This window comes from Micromys minutus (assembly GCF_963924665.1).
Source record: "Micromys minutus genome assembly, chromosome: 2".
Lineage (NCBI taxonomy): Eukaryota > Metazoa > Chordata > Mammalia > Rodentia > Muridae > Micromys > Micromys minutus.
In genome coordinates, this window is record NC_137971.1 from 82333901 (window position 1) to 82356908 (window position 23008).

Sequence of the window (23008 nt, forward strand, 5' to 3'; positions counted from 1 at the left end):
CCTGGACTCAGCTATTCTCCTACATTGACTGCACTTGAGTTTGCAATATCTTTTGAATGAGCTGATTGTCATCATGTTCTGATAAAACAAATATAGATATCATCTAAACTGTTCTCATAGTCACAAGTCCTCTTTCCTGTACTTTCTGAGTTCTGGGACTAAAGGTGTCCACTACTACTCTCAGTGCATCTTCTTTTTTGGCTTGGCATCCAGAATAAAAATTTAAGTAAAATGTTAGTCTATCAGGGCATTTATATTAGTACAGGTGGTGAATGTGCCCTAGCTTTTCTTGCTTTGACTTTTCTTTCACTTGTTGAAAATACTTATGTTTTATAATAAGCCTGCTGAGAACTTGTGAAACAATGAAAATATAAATTATGATAAAATAGATAATGCACAAGTGGCTATGACGGTTACTTGAATTTGCTTTTTACTTTTGCTGTTTTGCATGCACATAACTACGGAGTTAGAGAACTTTGTGGAAAAGATGGTTTCCCTTTACTTTTGTATGGGTTCCAGGGCTCAAACTCATGTTATCAGCTCGCTCCACAAACACCTTTACTTTTTGAGCCATCTAGCCAGCTCCTGTGACAGTTATTTGAAATACAACATTTCTTTCTAAAGTTATCAAGTGTTTGTTACATCTCACTCAGTATTGTCCGGTTTTTTTTAATCTTTGAAATATTTTTAGCTTTTATATTGTAGTTTACTTATTATTAATTGAGGCAATGTCTCAAGTAACATGTAAGCCTAGGTGGTATAGAACTTGACAGAGAGGTCTGCCTGCCTCTTCCTGAAGGCTGAGATTAAAAGTGAGAGTCACCATGCATTAAAAAAAATTCCATCTGCAGCCAGGTAGTAGTGCATACCTTTGATCTCAGCACTCAGGAGACAGAGGCAGGTGGATCTCTGAGTTTGAGACCAACCCGGTCTACAGAGTGAGTTCCAGGATAGATAGGGCTATTACACAGAGAAATCCTCTGTCTCAGAAAGCAAAAAAGAAGTCATCTGAAAGTAATTCTAAAGGCTGGGAATGTGGCCTCTTTCATGTGTGTAATGTTCTTGAAATCAGCTGAAACCTAAATGCTCTCTCTACAGGTCTGTCATGCTAATCCATCAGAAAGGGCCCGTTTCATTCGCTGCATCTATAACTTACTACAGTCATCTAGTCCTGCTGTAAAATACGAAGCTGCTGGGACATTGGTGACACTGTCCAGTGCACCAACTGCAATAAAGGTACTTTGGTGACAATATGATGATTTAACGATATGGAACTTACATGGTTACTTGCTATGCTTAACACGGGTATGTCCAACATTTGACATCATTAACAGGACATCTACAAAGTCCCCACTTGAGAACCACACAACTGAGCTAGAGGGGAAGAAATATCAATACCCCTCAACTCAGGTGTGGGTGTGTATGCCCACCCACTTGCCCCCACACATAGAGGGTACAGTTTTGTGCTGGGCTGAATTCATATTTACCTTGGCCACCAAGCTACAGGCTAGGCACATGATAGAGAGGACTGCAGATTTTGTAAGATGATGTACCTTCTTACATAAAACAGCCTTTTTTTTTCTGCTTTCACACAGTTATGGAGAAAAGAGAGAAAGATAGAAAATTATAGTATTTCTAGTTTCTAGAGGATTTTACTGATGTTTTAAGATCTCTCTTCATAATTATATTAAAAACTGGATCTATAATGATGACTTCTTAAAAATGTCTTTGGGGATTTTCAGTAATAGATTATTGTGTTTCTTTTCTTCTGTTTAGTCCATCAAGACTTTGTCAAATACCACTAACATGCTCAGAGAACAATTACTCTAGAAAGGCAGCTAGTATAAAATTGTTAGATTTACTGTTTTACCTGTTAATACTTAAGACACTTTATTTAGAAATAATTTGAAAGTTAAAGGGAAGTTACAGGAATAGGACAAAGTTCCCATACATCCTCCTCTAGCATCCTGTAATGTTCATACCTGTGTAATCATCATATAATTGTCAAAACTATATTATTAAATTAACATTGAAACAGTATTGTCAAATAAACTAGATTTTGCTCAAATTTCTCTTCAGGTTTTTGGCTAATGCCCTTTTCTGTTTCATGGTTCACTCTAGGATCCCTTGGTTTACTTTGTTGTTGGTCTGAGTCTCCACTAATCTGTAAATGTTAGTCTCATGCCTTCATGAAGAATAGTTTGTTTTTAAGAGATTCTGGAACATGAGTCTGTCATGTTTTCTCATAATCACTGAGATTAGGCATAAAAAACAATCTTCTGTTGTTACATGTTCTCAGTGCCCTTATTCATGATCAGTTAGCAAGTGCTGTCTCCCTGATTTTTTTACTCTTCTGGTTTTTATTATATTCAAAATATATTCGAGGTGCTTTGAGACTATAGATTTCTTGTCACTCAGATTTGTTTACACTAATTTTAACACTGATAAATGGATTTTTCTCAGCAGTAGTTATTATTAGACATTATTAGTTATTAGTAGACATTATTATTCTAAGGGTAACTTTATAGTGCCTCATTGTACAGTTAGTGTGACATTCCTATATAAGGAGGTACTGGTTTTCTCTTTCCTACTATTTTATTTATATCAGTGTGAATATTCAGTCTGTTCTCATTATTTTGTTCAAGTCATTCCAGCTTTGACTATTGAGAACTTTTCTAGATTGGCCACTTTTTCCTTTAATTTTTAAGCTTGATCATTCCACAAACCATTATACCTTTAAAAATCATATGTAAAAACAATAACAGGGCACTAGGGATGCTCAGTTGCTAAGGCATTTAATTGGAATGTGCAAGGGGGTTCAGTCACCAGCACTACCTCCTAAAATGTTTGAATATATGCTAAAATATTTCATAACAGATTATCTTTATATTCTTGCTTTTATCCATGTAATAAAGATATAAAGATGTCTTAAACTTTATCCCTGGTGTGAGATGTGTTTAACAGCCACACTCAGATCCTCTGCTCTCTTCTGCTGTGTTTCCTCCCATTCAGTCCATCAGCATTTGCATCTGGGGCAGCTCCTTCCCATCCTTGACTTTGTAATCCTTCCCATGCCTCCTAGTCTAGAGTGACACTGAGGCTTGTTATAATTAAGGGCCAGACATACACATTCCTCTAGATGAAATGCATAAATGCCAATGCGGAGGTGAATGAGTTTATTTTAGCTTTTTAGTGGCCTGGCAGTGAGGACTACTTCTTGTTTCCACAATGATTGTTTTTCCAGAGTGCATTTCTTTTTTTTTTAATAGGCTGCTGCTCAGTGTTACATTGATTTAATAATTAAGGAGAGTGACAACAACGTAAAGCTCATTGTCCTGGACCGATTGGTAGAATTAAAAGAGCATCCTGCTCATGAACGAGTCCTCCAGGTAAGTTCTCTTATCCTTTATGATTAGATCATCCCCAAGCCTTGACACTATAGGTAACTTAACCCAGAACCTGAAGTCTGGCAGTGTAAATTTTGGGCAACTGAGGTGTAACTATTAAATCACCATCTCCTTTTAGGTCTTTCAACATGACATCGATTTGTTGAAGGTTAACTAAACAGGATTCCCTCTAAAATGTTCTTCCTCCTGGATGTGGCTGGTTACTTTGCTGTAATGTCACTTAGCTTGTTCCTCTGACTTTTGTATTTTCCATGAAACAAGTTGGTTCTAAAACTCTGTCAATAGAGTTGAAGCACTGTCAGCTTGGCTGTGTCATATGTGATGTCATCACTTCGTGTCTCATTACAGTAGGCAACCCAGAGTATCTGCTTCTTCCCACACTACTAATTCCATTACTGATCAGAGGCATGAGGCAATGGAGGACAGATAGCACTGTGGTGCAGTTAGGATATTTTTCTCATGAAGAGAGACACTGTCGTCATTCTGTAATTTTTGGTTTTTTCAGGATCTGGTCATGGACATCCTAAGAGTACTGAGTACACCAGACTTAGAAGTGCGGAAGAAAACCCTGCAGTTAGCATTGGATCTTGTCTCATCTAGGAATGTTGAAGAGGTAAAACAGAACATTGTTGACATTATTTGTAAGTGGTCCAGATACGATGTAATTCTCAGTTGTTTTTACTTTTTGTCCCTCATAGTTGGTTATCGTCTTGAAGAAGGAAGTAATTAAGACAAATAACGTGTCTGAGCATGAAGACACTGACAAATACCGACAACTTCTCGTGCGAACACTGCATTCCTGCTCTGTCCGGTTTCCAGATATGGCTGCAAATGTTATTCCTGTGGTATGTAACTCTTATTAGTTTACTTGTAAAACTCTAGATGTTTTTGTTTTGTTTTTCTTTTTGAGTTATTTTACATCTGCTAAAATTACAATCATCCAGAATAATAGAAGTCTCACTGTACATATTTTATATTTATGTGCATTCCTATGCTGACTAGGGTAAGAACTCAGATTTCTTTATTTTTTTAAGATTTATTTATTTCATGTATATGACTACACTTTGTCTTCAGACACACCAGAAGAGGGCAGCAGATTCCATTACAGATGGTTGTGAGCCACCATGTGCTTGCTGATTTGAACTCAGGACCTCTGGAAGAGCAGTCTTAACCATTGAGCCATCTCTCCAGCCCCAGAACTCAGATTTCTTTCTCTTAATCCTCATCAAAAGCTTTGCTACACACAGGACTATTGAGACTTTTATGTACTACTTATGTTTTGTTCTATATTTTGAAAGTCACTAACTTCCATTCTTTGTTTATTTATTTATTTCTGACTTTATATAATTTTCTTTCTGGAAACTAAATATTTGTCCCATTTCTCTTTTTTGTTGTTGTTGTTATTAGCTAATGGAATTTCTCAGTGACAGTAATGAAGCAGCAGCTGCTGATGTCTTGGAGTTTGTCCGTGAAGCTATTCAGCGCTTCGACAACCTGAGAATGCTGATTGTTGAGAAGATGCTGGAAGTCTTCCATGCTATTAAGTCTGTCAAGTAAGTTTAAACCACACATAGTGTGAAGTTGAACATTTTTGTCAGTTCCTATCTTAAAAGTGTCAATGAGTAGAAAATAAAATGGAGAAAGAAGAGATACAGTGCACATCATCATCCACCATCTTTCTTAGTTTTACTGCACAGACTCGTTTCAGTTAGATTCCTCTATTCTAATTACATCTAAAACATTGGGAATCACAGAATGACCAAGAAACATTTTTAAGTGTTGTACTTAAAATTACCTTTGAATGCCTATTATTTATATCACCTTTAGCATTTATTGAAAAGGTTTGAGAACACAATCTGAATGTGACGATATGTTAGATTCCATTACCCTTTGTTTATGAGAAAGGGTTGTTGAATACAAATTTTGCTTCATTTATTGCATTTACTGGATAAACTACAAGAGATTTGTAGTGTGCCTGCTTCAGTAGGATGGGACCCAGTACAGGGTTGGTTCAGTAATGTGAAAGTGACTGAAAGGTATACATGCAAACATACATACCTATGCACACAGCATACACATTGTGTATGATGTGTTTATGCATGTCTATGAAAGGAAGATTTGTCCCGTTATGAGAAAAAAAAATGTATCAAAGCTTTGCTTTTGATAGCTGAAATCTTCTGGGACTTCAGTTTATATGGTTGATTTTATTTTTATAAATAAATTCAGTTAAAATATAAGAAAAAAAGATAACTGAAACATTTATCCAGTTTAACGTTTTAGAATAGAAAGTTCTTGCTGTCTTTGTTAACTGCTTCAGGGTTTCTTTTGCTGTATAGAGATGCCATGACCACAGCAGCTCTTACTGCAAAGCATTTAAGTTCAGGGGTTAGTCCATTATTGTTGTGGTGGGAAGCATGGTGGCATGCAGGAAGACAGGGTGCTGGAGAAGGAGCGGAGCGTTCTACATCTGGATCCACAGGAAGTGACTGTGTGTCACATTGGGCACAATATGACCTCTAAGCCTGCCTCCATAGTGACACACTTCCTACAGCAAGGCCATACCTTAAAATAGTGCCACTCCAGATGGCCAAACATTCAAACATGTGTCTGTGGGGCCGTCCTGTTCAAATCCCCAGTAACAGTTTAGTTGGGAAAGGTTTTGTTCTTGTGACAGGACACTACTGTGTAGCCTCGCCCGAGTGCCTTTATTATGTTCTTCTGTGTGTGTCATCCTACTCAACAGTGCACATCTTACAGTGAGTACAGGTAAAAAGTGAAATGAATTTAAAATTATGTTCAATATTTCTCGTAGTAGAAAGTGATAAAGCCAAATTTATTTTAACTGTCCCCTAAGTGAATGCCTGTGGGAAACATTTTGCCATTTAACTTTGACTACTCAACTCACTAACTTTAGGATGTGCCTAATGGCAGTGAATGCAAGTAGCTATTTTCTCAGCTTTCCATTTGCTACAGTCTTTCCGAAATGTCCTCTTCCAGAATACAGAGTCCCGTTTTCTTGCCTTACCTTAAATTCAAAGGGAAGTGTTTCTGCATCAAGATTTGTTCCCAGGTTTGTATTTCAGATCTTACGTTCTTGTCCTAGGATTTATCGAGGAGCATTGTGGATCCTGGGAGAGTACTGCAGTACAAAGGAGGACATTCAGAGTGTGATGACAGAGGTCCGCAGGTCCCTTGGAGAGGTACGTTTCCGAATGATGACCTGTGCTTTAGAAAACTGCTGTGCTGGCAGTGCAGCTCAGTGGTAGAGTTCATGCCTAGCACACATGCTGCCCTAGGTTCAGTCCTACTACAAACAAAGAAAAACAGCAATTGATACTTATGTAATCATTCACTTTTGTGTTTTTGGTATATAGTGTTGGAGCTAAAGAACACTGAAAATTATATTTTAACTACCCAGATAAATAAACTTCAGGGGCGGTAGAAAATTAAAAGTGTCCTTCCTCCCTCCCCCTGAGAATTACTAACACTTATTAAAATAATTATTTATCTTTGGGTAAGATTTTGTTTCAGCAGAATGTCTGTGCAGCTAATAAAATTTCTTTTTTGTTTGTTTTATTTTGTTTTGTTGTTTTTCAAGACCAGGTTTCTCTGTGTAGCCTTGGCTATTCTGGAACTCAATTTATAGACTAGGCTGGCCTTTCTCTGCCTCCCAAGTGCTGGGATTAGAGGCATGCACCACTGCTGTCAGCTTTTTTTTCTTTGTCTTTCTTTCTTTCTTTCTTTCTTTCTTTTTTTTTTTTTTTTTGAGATAAGGTCTCATTATGTAGCCCTGACTGGCTTGAAACTCCCTGTATAGACTTGACTGGCTTTGAACTCAAGGATCTAATGATGTACCTGCCTCTAGCTCTTGAGTGTTGGCATTAAAGATGTACAACACCAAGCCTGGCAATCGCTGCAAACTTTGAAAGCCTATCTCAGCAAGGCTAACTTGAGACTGCTTATATACTAATACTGGAACATTCCTTCACCAAAACAACTCATGGTAGAATACAAAGAACAATGGGCTGCCCTGTCAAGAGACCTGGGTTCTTTACTAATTACTGTCAGGAATTAGCTCAGAGGCCTTCACTTTAAGTTCCTTAACTACCTAAACTTGTTTTCATCTCTAAAATAAAAGACATAAAATAGGTTGAATCAAAGACTCGTGAGAGCTCTTCATACATGAGAAATTTAAAGCAGCATGTTGAAAACAAGCTGTAGCAGCCTTGTGATCAGCTAACAGGGTGGCTGGGGAAGTTACTTAAACATTTTATTTTAGAAGGGATGAGTGTTGTTTTGATTCGTATTTCAGGAGAAGAGATAGAGAGGAGAAATGAGGCCCAAAGAACATCTACTTTGCTAAATACTGTCCTGTCTGTTTTTCTATTAAGAAATTATTCAGAAAGAATTAAGATTCCCCCTTAATAGATTCAGAAATGAGGCTCAAAATTATTATTCAGCATCATACAAGTAGTAAGTGGTGGTGTGGGAATTCACATCAGAATCATTGACCGTAAGCCTCCTGTTCTTCCCACAGAGTTGCACAGTCCAAATGCATTTTGTATAAAGTTTGATTGACAATATTAATGTAACTTTACTGTTGATATTATTAAATCATTGTTTCCATTTGACTTTTAGATCCCAATTGTAGAATCAGAAATAAAGAAAGAAGCTGGTGAGTTAAAACCAGAAGAAGAAATAAGTGTTGGGCCCGTTCAAAAATTGGTTACAGAGATGGGCACCTATGCTACTCAGAGTGCACTCAGCAGTTCCAGACCTGCCAAGAAAGAAGAAGACAGGTAATAGCATCTGCACCTTGCTGGCTGAACTGCTGTACTGTCTCTCTTGTGGTTAAGCAGCTGTGTGGTTTCTTTCTCTTACTAGTTTTTGATGCTTACATGAGAGTATTTACCATTTAAGGTCTTGAAATAAGGTGTGTGTGTAAGGTTTCCCTGTGAATGGTCTCTGTAATTTTAGTCTTTTGTTCCTACTGTTCCCATTGCAGTAAATATTCTTATAAAACTTACTTCACTCACATTGGAAATGCTGTGTTTATATTTAAGTCTGATTGCTTGTTAGTATCAGAAAGATATTTTGAGGCTTTCCTTCTTTCTTTTTTCTTTCTTTATTATACATTTCTCTCTTGGACTAGAACTCAGGGCTGCTCACTGCTGGGTTAGAGCTCTACTCCTGGAGCTGTAGTCTCAGTACAAATTGTCCAGTTCTAATTGATAAAATAACATTGCAGTCTTTCACCTCTATATTTTGCTGTCTGTTACAAGAAGATGAGAAAACTGAAGATACAGTGTTATTGAATACTCCTTATTCACTAGAAGCCACCCTACATAATTGATCTCACAGTCTTGATAACAGCCCTTGGCGAAAGAGTGTACTGTCTCCATTTTCAAGAGGAATTTCAGACCTAGAGAAAGAACCCTGTAAGCAACTCTGTGGAAGAGTGCATGAGCTGGCGCTTGGGGGTAGCATTTTAGCTCCAGGACATCTGTCCTTAATTAAACATTCTTTTCTTCCTGTTCTTTGGACTGCTGAGTTTTTTAAGAAAAGTATTAGTTACATGTTCTTCTTTTTCATTTTGAGAACTAATGAGGAATTTAACTGAGGTCCTTATCACCAAACAGGAAATGAGTAGCTGACCTGAGCATTTATATAAAGGCTACATGTTGCTTAAGGATTTGTGCAGTTTCATGTTTGTTGATTCCTTTGCAGACCACCCTTGAGAGGGTTCCTCCTGGATGGAGATTTCTTTGTTGCTGCCTCCCTTGCCACAACTCTAACCAAGATTGCATTACGCTATGTTGCGTTGGTTCAGGAGAAGAAAAAGCAAAACGTATGTTCATTTATTCTGTGTTTGCCCAGTCACTGATTACTAAATGTCTACTCTGTTGAACAGTGAAAAACTTCAAAGTTAATGCTGAAGGTCAATATCATAAAAGGGCTTGTGGCTTAGTAGGGGAAACAGACGTAGTAGTATGACAGGACTAAAAAATTGACAGGGAGACACAGAAATAATACGATTAGTCTGATGAAGGAGGTGTGAGGGGTTGTTATGACGTCACCTCTGAAGGCTGAGGTTAGTCAGCGGCCAGTGAAAGCAATGGCCTTTTCTCATTAGCATTCTTATTGTTGCCTATTTTATCTTAATATGTCTCTGAAATAGCCTATCTGTAGCTGGAACCTATTTACAACATCTGACAATTCAAAATACACATTACAATATTTACAATAGCATGCTTCCATTCTTCCAAGCCTTGCCACCTGTAAATCCTAGCTAGCACTTGCAGGGCTTTGTCAGAAAAATCTGTTTGAAGCCAGCCTGAACTACATAATGAGACTTTGTCTCAGGAAAAAAGAAATATGTAAGTATTCCTTTTCCAGTATTCTTTCTGGTGTCTGGATCAAGATGAAAAGTCACCAGGTATTGAGAGTTGGGAACAAGGCAAAGTTCAAGCACCTTCCAGAGTACTTTATCCTGAATTTAGAAAATGTTGTAAAAAGAATAGATATCCTGACTGGAGAGATGACTCAGCAGTTAAGAGCACTGGATGTTGTTTTTTCTGAGGTCCTAGGTTCAATTCTCAGCACCCATATGGCAGCTCACAACTGTCTGTAACTCATGCAGCCAAATCACCAGTGCACATAATATAAATCATATACATTTAGAAAAAAGAATACATAGCCTGAAATGTACCATTTTAACAACTTTTAACTGTGCAGTTACGTGGTATTAAAACATTCACAAGTTAAGCAACATGGCTGCCATCCCTCCCAGTGCTTTTATTATCATCCTAAGAAGAAATTTGTACAGTGCAAACAGTAACTCCTTTGCCTGCCTTACTGCCCCAGTCATTCCTAGCATTTTAAAATAGTGTGTGCTTGTGTGTGGTGTTTGAGAGGATGCACCTGTGTTGTGTGTACCTTGGCATAGATGTGGATGTCAGAGACAACCTCAGATATGAGGTAGGACCTTTATTGTTGTTTACCATTGCATTGCCGCTCCAGGTTAGCTAGCCCATAGCCTTCAAAGGGATTCTTCTATCTCTGTCTGGCATCTCCCTGAAGGAATACTAGGATTAGGCGTGTACCACTGTGTCCAGCTTTTCACATGAGGTCTGAAGATCCACATTGAGGTTGCCTACAAAACCATCTCCGCTGTCTTATTCTAGGTGTGTGTTTAAGTGGAATCATGCAGGCCCTATTCCTTTGGGTATCTCACTAGTCATAATATCTTCATACATATTATATCAGAATTCCTTTTTTAAGACTGAGTAAAAGTAAATTGTGTGTGTGTGTGTGTGTGTGTGTGACATTCTCTTTACATTTTGTCATAAATAACAGTTAATTATCTGAGCTGAAGATGGTGGCAGCTGCCTTTGATCTCAAATACCTGAGAGAAGATGGAGGCAGGAGAATCAGGAATTCCAGATTATTTTCAGCTAGAGAGGGAGTTTGAGATCAGCCTGTCTCTAACCAAAAAGTTGGTTGTTTTTAATTTTTCTATGCATTTATTACCTGATAAGTCAGTTTGTAAGCAGTTCTTTAAGAACCAAGTTTAGTGGTAATATGCCTGTAATCCAAGCACTTAGGAGGCAGGATTGTAAGATTGAGGGTGCTAGATTGATGAGTCACATAGAAGACCTTGTCTGGGGGAAAAATATTTGTGTGTGTGTGTATAAGAAAAAAAAAGAGCTCCCAGCACTTACTTACCTAAAACTATTTTTCTTTTACTTGGAAAAAATAAAGTATGTTCCTGATATGATAAAGATAAACAGGGAATGTCATAAGAGAATGTAGCTCGGTGGTAGAGAACCTACTTAACATTTTATAATACCCTGGTTTGGGTCCTCAGCAACTAAAGATAAGTAAATAAACTTGAGTAGAGTCACTTATGATTATAACACTTAATTACAAGTTTTGTTAATGTTGTAGGAAAGATAGAAAAAGAAAGATGGGATCATGGAAACCCTCTAGAGTTTGAATTGGCTAGTATCTGTCTTAACATTTTTTCCACCAACTGAAAAAAAAGTGTGCTTTGTATTTTATAAAGTGCATTTTCACTCAGCATGTAACACTTTCCCAGGTTTTTATAAGCCCTTCCTAGTTGTATTCATAATATTTAATTGCTTTGTGATTTAAGCATCTAACTGTTTTTATCTTAAAAGTGCAAATTGACTTCCTCAGGATTGGTTGCATCACTTTTAAATGATAGGAGAATGTTGGTGTTGGTTTAAGGAGCCAGATTTCTTGCAGTGTCTGGTCACTACGCTTAGCTTTGCTTCATGCAAAGGTGGACTCTTGTCTCTTTCTGTCTCATCAGCATGCCTCTGTGCCTTTCCCTCTTCATTCCCGTGTAGTAGGAGTCCTTTAATCACAGATCTCCTGCCTAAACAATGCATTTACTTGAATTGTGACGCAGGTCTGAACACAGCTCCTCACACTTTGTTGCAAGGGTTCTACCAGTTGTGCTGTCTCCTTCCACCCCTCCACGTACAGTCTTGAAAGATGTTTTTGTAAAAGTTGTGTTCTCAGTTGGGATTTTTTTTTCTCCCGGCTCTGTAAAGGTACAGCTCCCGTTGTCCTCTGCCTTCCTAGTGAGAAATCCTCTGTCACTCCTGCCTGTCCATGGCTGGTTTATATTATTCTTATCATGGGTTTTAGCAGTTTAATTTGTCCATGGCTTAATGTGGTTTTCTTCATGTTTCCTCTGTGCTTCATTGAGCTTTAGGGGTCTAACATTACAGTTCTTGTAGATGTAGGAAATTCCTGGTCATAGTTTTTTCAGACATTATTTTTTACACTCCCACCTCTCTGCCCTCTCTTTGTGAATGCAGAGTACAGCCTTGGGACTTACACCTACTTCTCTACTAGTTCTTCCCTGGCCTCTAGTAGTTTTTCATGTGTGGACCTAAGTCAGTCCTCAGCTAAAGACAGTTGGTCAAGGGCATAGAGCATCTATGCAGCACGATAATGTACATGAGGTTCAAAATACAACATGGAAGTCGCTTGTGTTCTTAATCGTAGGCCTGATAATACAGAAGTCTGAGGAAAAATCATTTAAGGTTGCAGGATGAAAATGAAGACAGCCTAACAGATGGCTGTGCTTACCATCGCCATGAATGGCCCAGCCTCACATGATGTGCCTCTTACTGCAGTACAGTTAGCATTAAACAGCTCCTGCTCCGAATTGCAGCCAGGAGTAATGAGCATTCTGAGTGGGGTTTTTTGTTTGTTTAATTGTATGTGGTTAATTTATGTGTATGTATGCCTGCTTATCTTTATTTGTACTACATGCATACAATGCTCACAGGGGCCGGAAGAGGCATCAGATCCCCTGAAACAAGAGTTTCAGGTGGTTGTAAACCTGTGAGTCTTACCAGGGTTCTGTGTAAGAGCAGCATGTGCTCTTAACCATTGAGCCACCTCTTTATCTTGGCTCTTAAAAAAATAAAAATGTTGTGTGATTAAAAACACAGGAAAGCCTGGAAGTGGTGAGTCATACCCTTTATCCCAGCTCTCAGGATTAATCCCAGTGTCAGGAGCCAGAGGCAGATGGATCTCTATGAGTTCGAGGCTGCCTGATTTACAAGGGGGGGAGTTCTAGTACAGCTAGAGGGCTACACAGTGAAACTGTGTTCTGAAAAACCAAAGAAACAAAACAGACAAAACCAGGAAACTGGTCTAGTTTAAAAGACAGTGAAGAGAATAGTAGCTGGTAAAATGTATGAAACTGATCCTGGGTTTTAAAGTAAAATAAAAACATTTTGAGGTGATTTAGGAAGATTTATTTGAATTCAGAGTATAGCACATATACTTGGGGGTTGTTTAGTTTCTCAAATAAGAAATCAATACGTTTGGTTTTATAAGAAATTATACTCATTCTTAGTAAATAGTTGCTAATATATTTATGAGAGAGGAATTTTGTTTTTTATATGACCAGCCAAAGTATATAAGTTAATAAGAAAACAAATAGGAAGGTCTGGGGAGCTAGCTTAGTCAGTAAAGTGTACAATCTTGAGACCAAAATCTTACAGTCTTGAGAACCTGAGTCCTGTCCCCAGCACCCATATAGAAAGTCAGGTGCAGTGACAAGCTTGAAATCTGAGTAGAAGCAAAGGCAAAAGTATCTCTGGGGCTTGTTGGCCAACCAGACTAGTCTAATCTCATTGGGCCTCAAGTCCCAGTTGTAAAGTCCTATCTCAGAAAGCAAGGTTGACCCTGCCTCCACTTGCATGTGCCCTCAGGAACGTGAACACACAGAATCAGGTATGGCTAAGAGGCCAACAGTTGCTGAAGCACATTGTTCTTTCAGCTTTTCTGATGGGTTTAAAGAGAAAGCCATTAAAAGTTCTTGCTACTTTTCAACCAAAGGGCAGTGAAGCCTTAGAAGGCTGACGGAACAAAACAGGAAGAAGGGTGTGGGAATATCTAGGGAAATAAAATCTGAAGTTTGTTTAATTCAGGTGCATTCTGGAATTGTCAGTTACTTGAGCGACATAGGAGAATCGCAGCAATAACCAGTCTCTCTGCTTTTGCAGTCTTTTGTTGCTGAGGCTATGTTGCTTATGGCAACTATCCTTCATTTGGGAAAATCCTCTCTTCCTAAGAAGCCAATTACTGATGATGATGTAGACCGAATTTCCCTGTGCCTCAAGGTCTTATCTGAATGCTCACCTTTAATGAATGACATTTTTAATAAGGAGTGCAGACAGTCTCTTTCCCAAATGTTGTCTGCCAAACTCGAAGAAGAGAAACTATCCCAAAAGGTAAGTTATATATGAAAAATCTATAGAGTGCTTTATAAGTTGGGTTTTTTTTTCCTTCTTAATTTTGTTGGTTCTTCAGTCTCTAAGTCTATTCCTGTGAAAGATTTAGGAAAAGCTATTGTTCTTCCCATACAAAAAGACATGTGCATTGCTTTTTCAACACAGAAAGAATCTGAAAAGAGGAATGTAACAGTACAACCTGATGACCCAATTTCCTTCATGCAACTAACTGCTAAGAATGAAATGAACTGCAAGGAAGATCAGTTCCAGCTGAGTTTGTTGGCAGCGATGGGTAATACTCAGAGGAAAGAGGCAGCAGATCCTCTAGCATCCAAACTTAACAAGGTAACAGGATCAGACATATGACTTGTTTGTTGTTTGTTCATTCTACATGTGGTCTCACTGTGTAGCCCTTGCTGGCCTGGAACTAACTGCTCAGACCAAGCTTTCCTCAAACTCAGAGATCTGCTGACCTCTATCCCGGGAGCTGAGAGCTTTAGCTTGTGCCACCACTCCCAGTTGAAAATGTATTTAAATTGGCTACTTCTGAATAAGTGACTGGTCCTGCTGTGCATATGTTATTTTTTTTGGTTATTTAATTAAATAACTAGTTACATAGAATTGAGTACATGGGACCTTGTGCATGCATGTATATGTCTACGCTCTTGATGGTAGCAGGCAGGCACTGTACCACTGAGCTATATACCTCCAGTCCTAGCATTGGTTTTACCAAGTCCTTGGGATAGTTAGGTCCGTGAAACTTCACGTATACCAAACGTGGTAGTACACATCTATAATCTTAGCACTTACAGAAAGATTACAAAACTCAGGGCAGTCTGGGATACCTAATTAAAAAAAGAAAAAGACTGTAAGCTAGTTATCCATCACCTGTCAGATGAGTGTACAGTCTCAAGGAGATTTGACCATTACAGATAAAAGTCAGTGACAGAATCAGAACTACTAAAGGTTTTGTTTGTTTGTTTTTGTTTTTTGAAACTGAGAATTGGCATTTGGGAAGCTGAGACAGCAAAAACACAAGTTTGAGACCAGCCTAGGATCTATAACCTTGCTTGAAAAAAACAACAAATTAGCAACTATCTAACACTTATAAGTTTTTAGATGTCTCTTCAAATTGTTGCAAAAATTACAGAACATAAAGTTACTGTTTTAATCTGGTCTTGTTTTGCTTCATTCCACTGCTGGTGGTTGAACCCAGGACTCTGCTAGGAACTGTACTCTGCTGCTGAGCTCCCTGTGTCGGGGCATTATTTATGTTTCATAACTGTGCATCTCCAGAACTTCTCTATCACGTGAAGATCAATTTTATACCCATTAAGTAGCAACATCCCATTCTCCTGACAGCTACCAGACCATTTTCCCTTTCTGATCTGGATGGCTTCTAGTGGGATCATTGTGCTTTTCTTTTTGACTGGAATTTTTCACTGAGTATAAGCTAGTGTTTTCATTATTCAACATGTTTACAGTATACAAACAGAATTTTCTTTACTTTAAAAAATTATTGTTAACATTTATGTATCTGTTTGGTGGGTTGGGCCTGTGCTCTATGGGTGGAGCTCAGATTGTCCATCTGAGCAGCAAGTACGTTAACCCACCGAGCCACCACATGTGTTTGAGGTCAGGCACAGCTCAAAAGGATTTGCTTCTCCTGCCCGGTGGATCCTGGTATTGAACTTGTCAGGCTAAGTTGTTTCACTCTTTGATTATGTCTGTTTTTGTTTTGACAGGTCACTCAGTTGACAGGTTTCTCCGATCCAGTGTATGCAGAAGCTTATGTTCATGTCAATCAGTATGACATTGTCCTGGATGTTCTTGTTGTAAACCAAACCAGTGATACTTTGCAGAACTGCACACTGGAGTTAGCTACTCTAGGTGAGAAAACTTATCCTAAGGCAGGGTTTTTATGTAATGAATCTTCATGATGAATTACTAAGAAAGGGTCATAGCTTTCAGTATAAAAATCCTTTGAGAACTTTTCCATACTTCATAATCAAGGCTTAGTTTACAGTTTAAAATTTTGTCTCTTTAAGCTACCAGTTTTCTGAACCTTTGTTATACTGACTGACTTATGCTTTTTGCAATGACACAAGTGGATTCATATCTGAGTTTTATTCAGTAGCTGTTGGATTTGTGGAGTGCTTACCTAGCTAAGGTAAGGCTTTGGGTTCAGTCTCCAGTACCACAGTCACCCAGCATGGTGGTCTTTGCTTATACTCCCATCGCTTCAGGGAGATAGCCAGTTCTAAACCACTCTAGTCCACACAATACCCTGTCTCAAAAATAAAGACACATTTGCTAAGCAGTTCACTTGGTTAAAATTTAAATTGCCTTGGCAGAAAATTAAGTATTTTGTCCTGACACATGGGACAAAACAGCATATCATTATCAGCATTTTCAACATTTTCTCTTGATAAAAACATAGATTAGATGCTGTAACCACGTGTACATCTAATTTTGAAAATGTAAAATATGTATAGAACAGTATAGTCCCCCCAGGTATGGTTTATGCAGTAGTTCTGGGACTTTAGGATATTAGAGAAATGCTTTGCTCAGTCTTCAGTGAGCCATATCTTAAAGAGTGTCCAGGTATTTTGAAGGTTTCTTACCCCTTTGTCATGGTATATATAGGTTACGTTTTCTGAGAAGTTCATATTCATTGAAATAAAAATGATATACTCAGAGTACTCCCACTTGAGAATATAGTTATTCTGTGTAGAATATAGAACTTTTATGCCTATTACCTTTTAATAGAAGTTGTGTAGATTAATATGATTGCCAAGAATATTAGATGATTTCCTTTTTTTATTATAATGTTTGAATCATTAATACTTCTCATTTTTCTTATTTTTCTAGAAACTTAATTTGTATACATTCTAGTACTGTTTTATGCTTAATAAATGTGTTTTTAACCATATCCAAATTCTTTTTTTATTTTCTAGGGGATCTGAAACTTGTGGAAAAACCATCTCCTTTGACTCTTGCTCCTCATGACTTTGCAAATATTAAAGCTAATGTCAAGGTAGCATCAACAGAAAATGGAATAATATTTGGCAATATAGGTATGGTTCTGTTTTATGGCATGTGATAGTTGAGTTTTTTGTTAAAAAATTTGGTAATATGCAGCTATGGACATGGCTCGAAGGGAGAACATGAATCCATTTATTTATAGGGTACTCTCTATGGTAACCAAGCATTGTGTTATAGATAATACCAGATTGAGCTAGATGGGGGAGTCATAGTCCTCAAGAAATCACTAGGCAAAACGAGGGGGCAGAGATAATAACAATGTAATTAGGGTTCATTTGATATACGACGTACTTTGGGGTCAGACAGAAAGCAATATAGTATGGGAAGCTGTGTAAAGGAAGACTTGTTACTAAGGAATAACATTTGTAACTGGTCATAAAAGTTCATATAGACCCTTGTGGCCAAGCATACAGGAATATTTCAGATATTCAGATAAACTTGTACAGAAGAATTCAGTCAGTATTTCCTAGCTATTTCTGTTATAGGGATAGACTACCATAGCAAGGAACATCAGCTATGTCTTAAGATGGTTAGGGTCAAGTAAGGGAAAACAGATGCAGAATGAGTATTTCTGTACATAGTGCTGAATGTTATGAAAGAAGCCTGTATGAGAAGCAGTGTGTGAGTCCATGATGGGTTTTGGTCAGTTCTCAGAGTGTTGTAAGGGATTGCAAAGTTATGAAAGGCTTCACAGCTCATTTGAGTTGGATTTTAAACAGTGAGTAAGAAATCCCCAGATGATTGTGAGTGCAGGCGGAGCAAATGCATGTGGAATGGTATGCCAAGCAGTTAGAGTGAAAGTAAATTAGGAAGTCAGGGAAGCTGACCCTGCTTGCCCTGTGAGAGAGTTGAGCACTTATCCGAGGAACAGGAAGACAATGGAGACAAGTGAGATGTCTGGTTAAGTATTTCTGTGACAGCAGTACAAATGATAACTCTAGGAGATACTGGAAGACTGACTGAGTAGGCTGTTGCAGAAACCAAGTGAGAGGGGAGAGGCCTAAACTGACAGAGCAGTGCTTAGAGTAGAAAGGAGGGAGGAGGTAGAGTGCTTTAGGAATATGCCTTTAGATATGGGACTATAAACTAAAGGAAGCTCGTTTTGATAACCCTCAGTTTTCCCTGAAAGTGAAAAGAGAGCTTAATCCACTATCAGAGTATAAGTTTAAATTTAGGTTTTTATCTTTTAGGGTTTTTTGGGGGGTGAAGGGTATTGGTTGGTTATTTTCTTGAGACAGGGTTTCTCTGTATCCCTGGCTGTCCCGAAACTCATTTTGTAGACCAGGCTGGCCTCGATTTTGGAGATCCATTTGCCTCTGCCTCGCAAGTGTTGGAATTAAAGGTGTATAACCACCACCAAATTTTGCTTTCTTTGAGACAGAGTCTCATTAGGTAACCCAAACTAGACTCAAATAAAGTAATACTTCTGCTTCAGCTCCAACTTCTGGGATCATAGGCATGTACCATCCCAGCCATCCCAGATTATGTCTTTCCAGGAAAGAGACAGTCATAGAGACAGATGATCTTGTGTTACTAAATTTCACCAACAGATAACCAAACATTAGGAGGGAAAAGTTTGGACTTGTAACTAGATCCCAACTATGAGAATACTGAACTATTTGTGTGTCTAGTGTAGTGCCTGGCCCCTTATAGCTGCTATATAAATATTCACCAACTTAAGCTTAACAACAAAAGACAAAGTGCACCTGAGCCTAAGTCCTGAGTCTTAAGTCCTATCACTTATCAGTTCTGTGACCTGAGGTAACTTATTTGACTTACCTGCTTCCCTAATCTGTGAGATGGAATGGTGAGGTAGGATTGATGGCACTGTTCAGTTAGTAATATTTATAAAGCATTTAGACTCCAGTGTATGTAAATATTTACTATATCATCAATATTTGTTTTTTTTTTTTTTTTGAACTAACATCTAACCTTTGGGGATCTTTCTGTGTGTTTGTTACAGTTTATGACGTCTCTGGAGCAGCAAGTGACAGAAACTGTGTGGTCCTCAGTGACATCCACATTGACATCATGGACTATATTCAGCCTGCAACTTGCACTGATGCCGAGTTTCGTCAGATGTGGGCCGAATTTGAATGGGAAAATAAAGTTAGTCATTGACAGGTTTCCTATACATATCTTCCTTATGACTAGTGATGAGGCTTTGTTTGTTTTTTTTTAAATTCTCCCTAAGAAGCATAAGAAATGGGAAGCAAACAGTTCTTCATTATCTGTTCCTGTGTATTATCTTAACTAGAAACCATGGAAGTACCTTAGTAATTCCCTTTGGTGAATTAAATAAAATGGCAGTTCTTTCTGGAATCTTGTGATAGTGTCTTGCTCTCTAGCCTAGTCAAGTCTCTTTGGTTGAGACAGTATAGACAAGATTCCTCCTCTTCTGTGTCCAGATGATAATCTACCGTTGGCTCTTGTATCCTCGAGGCTGTGCAAAGTCTGTGGTCCAGTGGGAAACTTTGTCCCTTGAGTTTTACTTGAACTTTGTATTGTCTTGATGGTCTTGTGCAGTGTCTGTGTCTGAAAGCACTGCTGATGCTAGTTGGTTTCGTAGGATAGGAGTCCTTTGCTTTTTTTATTGCCCACCCTTCCCCTCCATAGTTGGAAGGAAGTTGTAGAATGAAGTGGCAGAAATGTGTTCGCTGTAAGGTTTACTGAGTCTTCTTCTCTGCAGGTGACAGTTAACACCAACGTGACTGACCTGAATGACTATTTACAGCACATCCTCAAGTCAACCAACATGAAGTGCCTGACTCCAGAGAAGGTAGGAGGAGCCTAGAAAAGGCTGAAGTCTGTACAAAGTCTAGTACAGTAGATGGACAACATTTCCAGTTTCCTTTGCTGTGTTTTTATCATAATTCAGCATGAGAAAACAGTGTTGCTCTGGAATATCAGAGTAACTACCCACAAGATGTTCGACCTGCTCACCTCTTTCCAAACTGTGTCTTCCCACTTGTTCATAGTTCTGTAACTTAACTGGAACAGTCAGATTACTTGGGTTTCTTGGTTTTAGTTTTTTGTCTTCTCCACCTTTGATAAGAGACTTGATTCCAAAACTATTCATTAATTTGTGATACTGGATTAGCAAATGCCTTTCCTCATGAGCTAATTGTAAGTCAGAATAAATCTCTAATACAGTGAGTGTCCTTCTGCTATCTATGCAAAAAAAAAACTAAAGACAAAATGAAATTGAATCTCTAAGTATCTTTCTTTAGAAAATTTCTGTTAATGCTATAATGTGCATCTTACTAATAAGAGAATGTCAGCTGTCATCTGGGGAGTGTTAGCTCAGTGATAGAATGTTTGCTTAGCATCCAACACACACACACACACACACACACACACACACACACACACACACACACACACACACACACGGAGTGATGCTGCCAAACAAGTAGATTTTGTATATTAGTTTCTTTAATAGTTTCTAAGTCGAACAAAAGAAGTCTTTCTTTATGAAAGTTGAAAGCCTGGTACAAGAGACAAATAAGTAAATAAGAATAGAATATGTAAATTTGAATAAGTACTCTCTTCAAAGTTATGTTTACTAAGTATGATATGCACAGGGAATTCTGAAACTTTTATGCATATATTTATTTTGAGTTTTGGCAAACTCATTAGCTCTATACCCAGTATCACATAAGTAAAGTTTTAAATAATAGTTCACATGTATGTTTGAGTTTGCCAAGGTATAGTTCTCTAGCAAAGTATTGAATTTATCACCCTTTTTTTTTCCCAGGCCCTTTCTGGCTACTGTGGCTTCATGGCAGCCAACCTATATGCTCGTTCTATATTTGGAGAGGATGCACTTGCAAATGTCAGCATTGAGAAGCCAGTTCACCAGGGACCAGATGCTGCCGTTACTGGCCATATAAGAATTCGTGCAAAAAGTCAGGTAATAACATCCTTTTTTGAGAACACCTCTGAACCAAACAAAGTGAGGAAGAATTTATGTCTGTCTTATTTCTGTGATAGAATTTTTCTGTCATTGAGATAAATGCATACATACATACACACATACATATGCATGGCATTTTCTGAACTTTAATTCATTTAAAATGGCTTATTCTACAGTACTGCCTAAAACATTGATTCCTATGTGATGTTGGTGAAACTGATTCTGTAGTTTTTTTGACAGATCTGGTGTAAATCTAGCACTAACCAACATCACTAAAATCAACCCAGTAAAAGTTTTTGGAGTCTGTTTTGTATATCCTTTGTTTTGTTGTTGAGTGTGATGTCATCCAGTGGAGGCTTATTTAAGCTGGTATAACCTAGTTGGGTCTGGGGATATAACTCAGTCTTGGGAATGAATGCTCTCCTAGTGTGTGTAGACCACAAGTTAACCCCCAACATCACAAAAACTAGATTAAAATATGAACATCTTCATTCTTCTTTACAGGGAATGGCCTTGAGCCTTGGAGATAAAATCAACCTGTCTCAAAAGAAGACTAGTCTATAAGAACGAGCAAAAGGCTCCCTGAAAATGTATGGCTAAGATTTAGGTGTGGGCTGCTTGGACTCCAGCATCTTTTGTACTCTTTCATGCTTTATGTTTGTAGAATTTCAGTTCATGCTGAATGCATTCTAGCCAATAATTTATAGCCTTTCCCCTAAATCAAGAATGAGTTTAAAATTATAGTTTGTCTTTTATCTTAACAGTTTTGAATGCTGTCCTCAAAGTATACAATGTTTCTCATATGTACCAAGACCATTTTCACAATAAACAGATCTGTTCATAAATTTTTGTTATTTTATAAATAAATTACTTAATTTTAGATTTGTATCCGTGGGTTTTTTTTTTTTTACCTTGCCTACATTTATGAAGACAGATTACAAAGTGAGTGATCTAAACTGGAACAGGCTGGTTGAGTGCATCACTGTTTCCTAGTTTCCTGTAATGACACCAGTGTCTCTAAAACTCTGCTCTTTTCTCAAACTTTGTTTCAGGAAGAAAGTATTCAAATTATACGTGAGAAAAGGTCCATCTTTGGCTTAAAGGAGCTATTGCAAATTCTGACTGACATCAGCATACTGTTCTTGTTGATCCTGAATTATTATGGAAATTAGATAATCTAGAACCAGTTTGAAAAACCAAGCACATTTAGCATTGGGTGTTTGTGCTTATTAGTAATTACAGTGGTTCTGGCCAGTTACTGCTACACTAGGAGGATTAGCTTTGGAGGATTCAACAAGCTGTTCCATTTTCAAATGTCCTGTTTTTTATTCCTTCCCTCCTGTTTATAACCTTTCATCGGGCTGGGCAGCACACACAGCTGGTTATGATGATTCCGCTGTTTTGAGTGCAGTTTCCCAGGCTATGCCGATCTTCGGGCTCTGCACTAGGAATGATTGAGATAGTCTGAGTTTTGCTAAATCTAAGCTTAAGGCTGTCTTTCCTCCAGGGCCTCAACTGTCATTCCCCACAAGTCCATAGATAAGAGCCGGGACAATGGAAATAACATGTCATCAGTGAGAACAGAATGATTTGTTGGGCCTGTAAGAAGATTAATACTCTGTATGATGTTATAAATTTTGAAACCATTTACTGTTTTAGTCAGCAAACCAGAGAATTACAGGACATTTTCAGTCCTAGAGCGCTGAGATCTTTAAACAGTCATAGCTGCCAACTGGGAGAGATACAAGGACTGTAGGAAAGGAGTCATCTTGATACAGAGTCAAAGGGTGGAGATAACTTGATGGGGGTTGAGGAATGATTGCATTAGGTCAGTTCCCACACTCTGTTCTTATGAACAT

The 23008-nt window shown here is 38.1% G+C and overlaps 1 protein-coding gene across 2 annotated transcripts in view; it reads left to right on the forward strand.

The window, feature by feature from the left end:
* COPB1 (COPI coat complex subunit beta 1) overlaps positions 1 to 22022 on the forward strand; it is a 33922-nt gene extending 11900 nt beyond the window's left edge. For both annotated transcript variants that reach the window (XM_080912135.1, XM_080912136.1), the window contains 16 exons: positions 1099 to 1236; positions 3270 to 3389; positions 3913 to 4020; positions 4106 to 4252; positions 4815 to 4960; positions 6511 to 6607; positions 8046 to 8206; positions 9135 to 9255; positions 13961 to 14188; positions 14354 to 14533; positions 15934 to 16078; positions 17146 to 17265; positions 19197 to 19342; positions 19923 to 20012; positions 20991 to 21146; positions 21654 to 22022. In XM_080912135.1, coding sequence (XP_080768261.1) covers positions 1099 to 1236; positions 3270 to 3389; positions 3913 to 4020; positions 4106 to 4252; positions 4815 to 4960; positions 6511 to 6607; positions 8046 to 8206; positions 9135 to 9255; positions 13961 to 14188; positions 14354 to 14533; positions 15934 to 16078; positions 17146 to 17265; positions 19197 to 19342; positions 19923 to 20012; positions 20991 to 21146; positions 21654 to 21713 — 2163 coding nt within the window. In that variant the 3' untranslated portion in view covers positions 21714 to 22022. The remainder of the gene's footprint in view (positions 1 to 1098; positions 1237 to 3269; positions 3390 to 3912; positions 4021 to 4105; positions 4253 to 4814; positions 4961 to 6510; positions 6608 to 8045; positions 8207 to 9134; positions 9256 to 13960; positions 14189 to 14353; positions 14534 to 15933; positions 16079 to 17145; positions 17266 to 19196; positions 19343 to 19922; positions 20013 to 20990; positions 21147 to 21653) is intronic.
* Positions 22023 to 23008: the final 986 nt, after the last annotated feature.